The sequence below is a fragment of the Poecilia formosa genome, unplaced genomic scaffold (assembly GCF_000485575.1).
Source record: "Poecilia formosa unplaced genomic scaffold, Poecilia_formosa-5.1.2 Scaffold168, whole genome shotgun sequence".
In the NCBI taxonomy this organism is placed as follows: Eukaryota; Metazoa; Chordata; class Actinopteri; order Cyprinodontiformes; family Poeciliidae; genus Poecilia; species Poecilia formosa.
This window is the reverse complement of record NW_006800107.1, coordinates 908,495-919,860: the sequence shown is the minus strand read 5'-3', so window position 1 is coordinate 919,860 and position 11,366 is coordinate 908,495. Positions and strand designations below refer to the sequence as shown.

Below are 11,366 nucleotides of genomic sequence, written 5' to 3'. Positions count from 1 at the left end.
TGCGCCCTGGAGTGAAATCAGCTTTTAAACAAATGATTTCTTCCTCCCCAGGGAGAGCGAACGCTCTGAGACCAGAGCCGACGATGACAGAGCAAAACAGATTTAATGAGTCCAGCTGGGCCAGTCAGCAGGGAGAAACCTGTGATGGCTAATGCGCCAGTTCATTGATTATCTAGGGAGATCCCAGCAGACAGCTTGTATTTGTAAAACTTTTTCAATGGCAGGAAAAAGACAAGAAGTCAACTTCAACTTTGATGAGGTGGAAACATGTCGGATGTGTCTCACTTCTTCTATTCAACCCAGATGTTCTTAGTCCTAATTTTAAAAGGAGTCCATCATAGCTTAGTGATTCATTGTGAAACTTAAGACCATGCTGGACAGCTGAGGACGGTTAATGAATCTAAAAACTGAAGAACTGCATCACAGCTGAGGATGTGATTCTGCATCCAGACTGTGACGTTATAAAGATCTCCAGAGCTTCTGCAAAGCTGTCTCCAGGGTAAACTGGGTCTGCTGTAATTGGCTCTGAGTGATTAATAAGGAAAGTCCTGCAGCTCTTCTTCTCTCTTCTGCTGCTGCACAGGCCAGGTTTATGTACGGTTTAAAGATCTGCCAAAAGTTTCTGCACAGAAACTCTAGAAATGTGGAAACGTTTGAGTTGATGCTTGTTTAAAGTGATGAAATTCTTCTTTCCTGCACCGTCTGTGACGTGTGCATCATTAAGGCAGCCGGTCTCATCGTTTCTCCAAATATCTTTTACAAAATCAGATATGAAGGCTCTGAACAAGCATTTTAAATAATCACGATTACTTAAAACAACAAGTTTGGAACTATGGATGCATTAATTGCACATGAAGAGCAGCATGAATATTTTACCTGAATCTTCCCTTAAAATAACATTTTATTCAAATGAAGTCAACACTCTCTATTCAAATATAAAAACTAAATGATTCTGAAAGGCTGGTTTTATGTCTTTTAATCGTAGCATTACTCAGTCATATCTGTAAGGTGGTCACAGATCATACATGACAGCTGTATAGTTTGCTACAACTACTGGTAAATTATTTGCCAAGTCTGAATATTAGGAAAACGGGCGATAAAATTATTGAATGTTGTGATGAATAATAAAAGTGTTTCATAGCAAACATAAACCTCAGATAAAGTTTATTCATCTCTAGAAAAATAAAAATTGTTTGTCTTAATGTTTTAGTGACTTCACCACTTCTTTACATTTTAATTATTCCTCATCTAAAAACAATCATAAACTGGATCTCAAGCACAGAGAACCTGAATGCACCGTACTCCAATAATCAGGTGACATTTACTGCCGTCCACTTAGTTCTTTGCAAAATGCATATTGCAAGAGCAAATTGTCGACATATTCTTAGCTCTATTATTTGTGGACAAATATAATGTCCTCTTTTCTTATCTTTTTTTGACTTTTCTTTTTTCTTTCCTTATTTTTTCCTTCTTAATTTTCCTTTTCCCGTTTTTCATTTTTCTTTTTTCTTACCCGTTTATTTTTTTCTCTCTTTTTGTTCATTTTCCCCTCTTCTTCACCCCTTCTTTCTTTTTTGAAAAGAAAACATTTCCCCTAAAATCAGAGGTCTTGTTGCAAATCGTGTGTTTCTGTTGTGTGGAGTGAAATGGACTCTCTGACTCTGTGATCTTTCTGAAAGAGCTGGCAGTCTGGCCCCAGTCGGTGTTTCATGTTGCTCAAACCAGCGCCCTGACTCCACGACCTCTCAACTGAAGAAACTTAGGATTTTAAATTGAAATGATCAGAAAAAGGCACAACATACTGTAAAGTGGAAGGATTGCATTAACATGTATAATATACAACATAAGTGACGCAAAACGTTAAAAGGGATGATTATATTGGTTCTCTCTGTGGAGAGGAGAAGGAGATGAAGGAAGACACAGCCTCCTGCAGAGCGTAACAGCCTGCATGCCACCATGAAGCTCTGATCTTCAGCTAAAGTGCAGCTAATGGCAGGAATTACCTGCACTTTGCCAAACTACCCGTCCCTGGAAGCCTAGATGGGATCGCACACGGAGAGGAGGAGGAGGAGGAGGAGGAAGACTCACCGTCTCCAGCTGGTCCATCAGCTTCATCAGGAACTTCCTGCACTCCGGAGTTTTGCTGTCCAGCTTCATTCCGGTCTGCATGGCGTAGAGCCGACCTGCAGGAGGACGGACATGTTCATAAAACTTTAAAAAACTCGGCTTTATCCTTCATTAATGGCTTCAAAAGCCAGGAGAGAGAATTACAACTTCATTAACGAGTTTTCAATGCAACGTGTTTAACCATTTTATTTCACAATCAAACATTCATTTCAGACAAATTATCTTCTAAAGGTGAATGATCATCTACTTTCTGAAGAACAATTAATTCAATTGAAAGTTTTTTTTTTGTTCTTTTAGAAACATTTTTTTATTCTTGTAATTTCTGAGGAAACTTTAATTGATTTTTTAAAAATAATTATTATTACAAAAGTAAATTAACATAATTTTGAAGAGTTTTTTATTATTTCAAGGTCTTTGAAGAATTAAAATTTTGGAATAAATTTTGCTTTTAAAAATATCAATAAGTTTTCAGAGGAAATTTGTTTTCTTAGACCTTAATTATTTCAAAGTATTTTCTTTTAAGTCACATCTTTTATAAGACTTTCTAGACAAATATTTTAGAGGACTTTTACTTTTAGAAAGTCACACTGACTTCATGACCTTTATTTTCTAAAGCCATTTACTTTCCTTTGTTTTCTTCAAGGAAAACTCTTTAAAATTTAATCTTTTAAAATCACATAATTTTATGGCACAATTCCTTATACTTTTTCTTTCAATTCCTAAATCTGCATTACTTTATTTTCAGTAGCATTTTTTCAAGGTAAATGTAATAATTTCAGAGATTTTCTTTTTTGTTTTTAAATCCAGATTTTAGCTGCATTAATCTATTCACTGGATTTTGAAGTTTCACACCAAAAGATCCTTTTACACTAAAATAAAAATGTATTTTTCAACATTTACTAACAGTAAAGTACTTTTATTTCTGACTGAAAAATGTTTTGACAGATTTTTATTTCCAAAAGTCCCATTAATGTCACAGATCTCCTATTTGCTGATGCTCTGGTTCAGAGGATTTTCACCGTTTTTAGCCGTTAATTCTGCATTTATTATATTCATTAACTAAAGTTTTTCCTGCCTGCAGGTCATCTGATGTTAACCAGATGCAGTTTGGTGGACAGAGACGTTTGACTGGTCAGTTAAATGTCTCTGTCGTGTTTTGGGTCGTCTCGTTGCCGTCGGCAGCTCTTTGTTTTCAGCGCCATCGTCCCGCACAGCAACCAGCAGAACAAAGTCCCGTTTCACAGAGGCAGCGTGGAGACGGGCCGGTCAGCAGGACCTGCGCTGCTCACAGCTTCCAGAACATGGATGCTGCCTTGCAGCGCAGGAAGCCACGCACAAACAAAGGCTTCTTCTGTCGCAGCAGCTGGACGGCCACCCACTCGTCCCATTCCTCCCAGTCTGCCCAGTTCAGCCCTCTGCTGGTCAGCTTACAGGAATCTCTCTTAACTTGCAGTTTAAAAACCAGCTGATTTTTGTGTTTTCTGGTTTTCTCTGAGATGATGGAGTCTCAGCATCATTTCTTCCTGTCCTGCTGTTTGCTACTTCCTGCTGCTGCTGACTACAGCTCAGATAAAAATGGAAACCGCTTTAAAGCTGTGTGAGAAAGGCTAAAAACTTTTTTTTCTTCCACAGCAGGTGTGAGACGCAGCACTGCAGAGGCAGGACAGAACCTGTCTTCATTCTGAGAAATATCCAACCAGAAATAGAAACGCTCTGCTGATCAGCTCTGGTGACTTCAGCCTCGTTCTGCTGACGTTTCCTCCTCACTGACGTCCAAAGGAGTTCAGAACATTTTAATGTCAAAACTACAAACTTCTCCAGGATACATTTTCCATTTCTTGAAGCTTGAATAGAAAAGCTTAATCTTTTAAATTTATCACAAATATCTCTGCAAAGATCAGAATCAGAACAACTAATTATGTATGTATGGATGGACAAATGAAAGGACAGACAGATGGATGAAATGATGAACTGATGGATGAAACGGGAAATAAAGTTTGGATTATTTTTCCATTTCTCTTTTCTTCCCTCCTCCTTTCACATGGAAAACACTTCAGCGATATTCCAGAGTTTTCCCGGCTGTTTCCAGATTCTGCTGATGCTCTAGTTAAAAGATGGATATGAGGAAACGGATCGAGTCCTTCCTGACTCTGGAACGGTTTCCAGAGGTCCATTAGCTCTAAAGAACAGCCTGGACGGTTCTGACCCGCATCTTTAAACCCATCAAAATGTTAAATCGGGTCACACCATGAAAGCTCATAGATTGCACATTAAATCAGCCCAGAAGCTGCTTCCACAAGCATCCAGTCGCTCTAAATGGGGCTAATATTTGCAGAGCAGGAAAATATTTACATTAACGCTGCCAAAGTAAAACCTGACCAGAAATCACACTATCAGAGCATCAGAACAAGTCATAATTCACAAATACTGGCAGCAAAATCAGAGCTGGAGTCATTAACAACGTCAGCGACCCAATCAGTGTGAAACGGTGTCTGTAACGCAGCCAAACAGCGGAGCTGCAGGTGAGTTCTGCAGAATCATTACAGCTGAATGAATCATGGTTCTGACTGCAGCTGAAAGCGATCGGACCGCTCCGAGCATCAGCTGGGTCATCAGCAGGCTGACACGCTGATTAAAGGGACGGATAAAAGCCTCAGGACTCTGATGAGAGTTCTGATCAAACACATTCCAATCGGACGGGTTTTTCTTTCTGCGTTTATGAAAATGTCTCAATCACTTCTCCAGTTCTTCCTGAACCAGATCCAGCTGCCTCATCTTTAACTGGTGGGAAATTTACTGTCTGGGAAACGTAGGAAATCCAAACTGCTTGCACATCATGAGCTGATCTGAGTGGAAACTAGACTGGAGCTCATCCCTGAAGCTGCTTCTGTCGTAAAGCCTGACCGTCTGCAGAGAGGCGGCTCAGAACCCAACGAGTCCCAGCTGGCCCAGCGGCCCAAACACGTGGTGCTGCTGACCTCCAGTGGCCTGGCGCCATCACTGGGCCATGTCTGACCCACATCCAACCCAAACCCGAGTCCTCTACTGGACAACATTGTGGCACAGGAAGGGAATTTAACTTTGGTTGTCAGAGTAACAGATCAAAGTATAAATATGTAACCTTTACAGGAAACGCATAAACAACATAACAGAGGCATTTGCATTTATTTTAATACAGACAGAAAAAGATGGTTTCATGTGACAGAGCAGAGTCAGGGGGGGAAATCCATCTCTGCCGCGCCACCTGAAGGTAAAAGTTTAAAGAGTTTGTGTCCAGGATGTGTGGGGTCTGCAGAGAATGTATTCAAAGGGTGAGTTGTGGGAAAATATATTGATAAACTACAAGTTAAACTGTTAAAATATGAATAAATTAGTGTATCTGCATTCAATGAGAACTTCTAAAACTAAAATAATACTGACCATGTTTGGCAGAATACAAACTGCTTTAAAACAATCTTTAGTCATGCAAATGTTTTTTTGAAGCCTGGTTCTGTCAGGAGGGATGGACCAGAACTCCAGCTAACTAATGTGAGAACTGTGTGGACGAAAACCCAAAACATTTAACTCAGGTCAGACAGTTTAAAAGACAGTCATCCCTGATACTGAAATAAGTTTGAAGAAAATTACTAAAAAAGTCTAAAAAATGTTCTTGCTAAGTTTTTTGGCTTTTAGCATATAGAAAATAATTCTAGTAATTCTGACCCAGGTAAAACTGATTTAACTTCAGACTGAAAAATATGTGTGCAATTTTTTATTTTTTTTGTTTATTGAAAATTCTGATTTCAACTGGATATAGAAAAGGCCGACGGAAAAATAAATTGGATGCTTTTAGAAAATTACCAATCAAACTTGAAAGTTTTTCCATTTCTGAGAAGCAATTTTTCCAATAATGACAACAATCACCAAGCATTTCAAAGCCTTCAAAGCTTGAATCACATCTGCTCAAGAGTGGAGCATCAAACATGGAGTGCTCTGTCTGAGAGCACTCACAAAAAAATTACTAAATTAATTTCCTTTTGATCCCAGGATGCAGCTCGGTGAGTCAGAACCTGAGGAAGTGGAAACGAACGCGAGGTCACAGCTGCTGATTCAGGATGGTTCAACGCCGAGTGACTCAACGTCCCGGAGAAATCTAAAGGTTTCTTCAAATGTTACACAAAGCATGAAGCACCTCTTCTTTATTATTGCAATTATGTTTAAAGGGAAGTTTAAATTCGCCAGAAACTTGAGTCCATCCTTCAGTCCAACCTGTTTGTGGTGCAGGCTGTTGGTCGAATCAGCTTTGATAATATTCCAATTAAATCTGGACAACATTCTATTCAGTAACTTCCTTTAATGTTTCATCTGTGCAAACAGGACCTAGCCTTAAAACTCACTACTGCACATCAGATTAACAACGTTATTCAGTCCCAGGGTGTGTCCAAACTCAGTCACTGTATCTTTCAAAAGACCCGGCTGACCAGATCCTTCAAAAGATGCAGCCTCTGAATTTACACACACCTTTAATGACCGCCAGCTCCTGTAAATTTCTTTGTCACAACTTTATTGTCACTTCATTCCTCTTATAAATTTAGCTAATAATTATGAGCATGGACATCTGGAATAAATAAAATTTGTCAAAATTTATTTTGAGTCTTTACTTTGGATTTGTTCCGATTCAGAGGTAATTTTCTATTATCTACTGATAGTTTATTTCAAATAAATGTTGTTTTGTGACTTAAGTAGTTATTAGAAAACAGCAGGAAGTTAACTTCAAGTTATTATGCTTTGATTAGGGGTCATAATCTGTCATATTTCATAAGAGGCTACTGGAGCAAACAGGAATTGGATCCACTTTCAATGAAATATGAGTTCATTACAGAACCTTCAGAAAGTAAAATGTGATTAATTGAATTAAACCTGTGATTTCAGCATTTTTATTTAACTTTAGATCTTTTAAGTTTATGCATCAATTTTGAAGAAATGTTCAGCTTTTGTCACAACTTTCCCACCTTTTCTTCATAAATACTTAATCTTTTCCAAAACAAATAGTTTTTCAGATTAATTGTACAGGAGAAATGTCAAATTAAACACAGTAAATGACTTATGACGATCAGACTGGGTCCTGGGCAGCCTCCTATAGAGATCCACTGAATATAAATAGAAACTGTGAGCAGTTTATGTATTGTTTTGTTGAGGCTTTAAAGCACCACTGTAGAGGGGTTCGGTACATTCCTGCAGGTTGAGCCATCTGTCATCCCGTGGACAACCTGAACCTGCTGGACAGGAACTTTAACCTGCTGCGTCACTCTGACACAATGATCACCTGTGAAATGTCTGACAGACTTACAGACACTTGCTCATGCTAACAGAAACTTCACAGAATATATAGTCATTTATAAAAGTCAGAATTCAGCCTAAAGTTAAGAATATCATGAGAAACCTTCCACCTTAAGCAGTAGTCAGTATTATGCTACGGAAGCGTTAGCCTTCTCCTAAAGTTTGAACTGCTCAAACGATAACCTATCACTAACAATTAACTATTTTTATCCCGCCAGTGTTTATCACTAAGGAAATTTCGCTCTAAAACACTTTGAATAAAAGTTAAAGCCAAAGCTGCCGCCCTGTTTCCAAGTAAACAAAGCCGAGGAGCTAACAGCTAGCGTTAGCTGAGGACTTACAGTAATAAGTCACCACCGGGTCCCGTTTCTCATGCTCCTGAGCGGTCCGCAGATGGTGCTGGATGGCTCTGAGTTGGGCTGGTAAAGCCATGAGGGTCCAAATACTCCTCCACAAGACACAAACTCAGGAGAAACGGTCAGTGCTGTTGTTAGCAGAGTGTTTGTGTCGCTTCCGCATCTCCGTCCAATAGGAGGCGGCCGTTCAATCGGCAGGGATGACGTAAACCCGTAAAGAGGGGAAGATCACGTGATCACATCTCGCGGGTCACTATGTTATGAACTTAAAACTTTAATTTTAAATGATTACCTCAGTAGATAGACTTTTTTTTTTAATATATATTTTAGAACCGGACTAGGACTTTTTCAGCTTTTTCACATTTTCATGAGAAAAAAGATGCAAAAAAAAGGAAAAAAAAGAAAAACAAAACAAAACAAACAAAAATATCTAAGTAGCACAGAAATTTCACATAAAGTAGCAATGCAGAGATGAAGCTTCACTTCACAACACTTTTCACCCAACCTCAGTCCAAAATGAGGCCCTACATTCTTCGAAGAACCAGGTAGGTTGGATCATTCGAAGGATCCCAGTTTGAATCTCCTGTTAACCCTGGAATGAATCATGGGATGAAGGATACACCAGTCCTTCATGAAAAACAGAATGCATTTGTAGACCACATTTGGAGGAGCCTTGAAACTTAGCTGTCTTTTGAATGACGCTGCCTCTCAGTTTGGACACACCTATAGAGAACAGGTTTCCATCACTGTTTAGAAAAAATATGGGGAAGTCTACAATTTAATTTATGTATTTTCTGGAAAATACATCAATTTATTATTTTCTTTTCTTGTTTTTTTTTCTTCTTTGAAATTTTCCTTGGTTTTTTTCAACCTAAAGAAGTTGTTTTTTTTAAGCTTCATGGGGGTGTATCCAACTAGTTTTCATTTATTTTAACTTGGGGAAGGCTTGACTGTCAGTCTTTCATCTTTATTAAGGATCATTCATTCCCTGAAAACAAATGTGATTTGCGTTGTGACTAATTAGACTCATTTTTAGTGAGTGTTGGATTTCACCAGGGTTGTTTTTTGTGTTCGCCTCCTATGGCTGCATCCTCAGGCACCTGTCTGTGTGGACTGTACTGAAACAAATTTTGCTTAAAGTCTGATTCTGATTCGGATTCATACCTTTTCAGATTTCTAGGTCGATCAACCAAGGAGTCTGATTGTTTTCAGTTTAAGATATTTTTAACTTCATCTCTGTTTTTTGCAGATCTGGAGTCCACTTAAGCCCGGTTCACACAACAAAGCCAGGCCAGTGAAACGGAAATGTTTTATGGGTTTTGTGCCTTGCATTTCAAAACCTTTGGTTGCATACAGGTAGCTTCAAGACATAGACAGAAATACAGCTTTAAGATCCACAAATCCTGCTTTAAACTTTTAAAATCTAGTATCAATTTTGGACTCAAATGTGAGCAAGTAAGGCAAAAATTCAATCACCTTCTGAGCCAATAAAATGTTTTATTCAAGAGATTCTGTAGTCTGTGGAAACCAATACATATTTACCAACAAGATACACTGAAGAAAACAAATCTAATCAAGCATTAAAAAACTCAGAGGAAATTAGATTTCAATGGCAGCAGAAGGATTTGTAGAGGGGAGTTTGTCTGTCACAGCTAAATGACTTTATGGTCTGTGGAAGAAAAGAAACTTTGATTTAATCGATCTGGCTTGTGGTTGGATGAACCTGTGACCTGATGTTCTTCTTCATAAATCCTACTGCTTTTAGTAATAAATATTCATCTGATGCCAGTTTTCTTTGGTCCAAACCACAGAAGGGAATCCTGTTTTTATGTGTTCCAATTACAGACTTGGAAATAAAAGTAAAATCAGATTTGGAGAGCGGCCATGACCGGGGGTGATTCAGCGTAGTCCAGGCCTTCATGTTCACTTCTATAATTCATTTTTACACTCATTGTCTTCAGCCTCGGATCTGATCTTTGTTTCCCTGACAAGATCAGGAGGCTGAATTGGTTTGGGGTACTGAGAACTGTTACAGGTAAAAATAGATGGCATCGAAAGACAAGTACATGAGGATAAACCCCCGGAGGCGCATAAAATGTTCCATCAACACTCTAATTGGCTGATTTTATGTTTTGAATGCAGATGATTAAACTATGGTCCCATTTCTTAAATAGCTAAGTGATTTTTATGTTCCTGCATTAACATAAATGTCAAAGCTTCCCTTCTCCTTTACACCTTTATTTATAGCTTCCACAGCTACTGGCACTTCTTTAAAGGTACATAAAGAGAAAAACGTGTCCTTGGTTACATTGAATGCTGAAAATATTTGAAAACCATCATTTGAGGCCATCCAGTTGATGACCAGCAACCGTCAAACAGTTGTTATAGAAACTTGATGGCCAAATGTGACAATCTTTCCTGAGGTTTACAGTGAAACTTGAACCTCCTTTTTGTATCTTGACCAGAAAAAATGGGTCCTTATCCATCCTTGTTGTTTTAATTTTCCAGTCTGATATGTCTGCAAAGACGGTGACAAGTTTAGACCAGTGTCTGTTTTTAATTATCTGTAGTGGTATAGAAATAGACATAATTTCACACAAATAGTTTCCAGGTGAGAAGTTCCGGTTCTTGAAGTGGGCGTGGTGTATATAAGGGAGTTGCAGCGTTCATTTAGGCATGTGTCGTCTTTGTTCTCCCACTGTGTGGCTTGCGTCTGGTGGACTTTGGCAGCAGAAAGCAACAAATCGCTGGCTGGTGCATGTTGCGCTGATGTTCTGGTGGTAAAACGCCACTGTGCTGCGTTCCTTTTCTTCCTCGGTCTGCGAGTGTGTGTGCATGTTTTGTGGATCAGCAGGTTTCGTATAGTTGAACCATTGCTGCTCTGTCTACGTTCGTTTCCCGGACCTGCTCTGTCTACGTTCGTTTCCCGGATCTGCTCTGTCTACGTTCGTTTCCCGGATCTGTTCGGCGTTGTTCTGCGCCGGCTGCGTAAATCTCCCGGATTTCTGCACAATTGTTTTCAAGTTGGACTGTGGCGGCGTTATCCGCCCTAATTGGAGCGGTGTTTGGGGTGTGGCATCGGCGCGCCCGTTTCATCTCCCGCTGTGGCAGGGCCACGCCTGGTCTTAATGTTTTAACTTGTCTTGTCTGATTTTTATTTTTCTACTTTTGTTCACAGCCCTTTTTGTTTTAGTCGGGCTGATATTGTTATATTGTTTAACTGTTTGTTTTTGTTTGCAGTTGCTGAGGTCCGGTAGCGGTGTTGGTGTGGTGACGGTGTCTTCCTCATCTGTGTGCTGTGATTCTGGAGTTTGGGTTGTCTCACTGCGTCTGGTGTTAAGGGTTTTTTTGATTTGCTGTGTTTGGTGGATGTCGTCCCCATAGCGCCCCCTCCGGCCGGTAACCTCAACTGCTGCAGCTCTTCTATTTTCGTTGATTTCTTTAGTTTAATTTTTAAAAGGAAACTGATTTTAAAAATATTTCAAAAGAATTTAATAAACGTATTTTTTATAATTTTGAAACAGTCTCAGATGTTTTAATCTATGCATGACTGAACCTGTGTGC

General features: G+C 39.2%; 1 protein-coding gene across 1 annotated transcript in view; it reads right to left on the bottom strand.

The window, feature by feature from the left end:
• The window catches only part of vta1 (vesicle (multivesicular body) trafficking 1), a 36,220-nt gene extending 28,233 nt beyond the window's left edge, over positions 1–7,987 (bottom strand). The window contains exons 1-2 of the mRNA XM_016677859.1: positions 7,788–7,987; positions 1,988–2,183 (exon numbers count right to left, since the gene is read on the bottom strand). Coding sequence (XP_016533345.1) covers positions 1,988–2,183; positions 7,788–7,878 — 287 coding nt within the window. The 5' untranslated portion in view covers positions 7,879–7,987. The remainder of the gene's footprint in view (positions 1–1,987; positions 2,184–7,787) is intronic.
• Between the last annotated feature and the right edge of the window lie 3,379 nt (positions 7,988–11,366).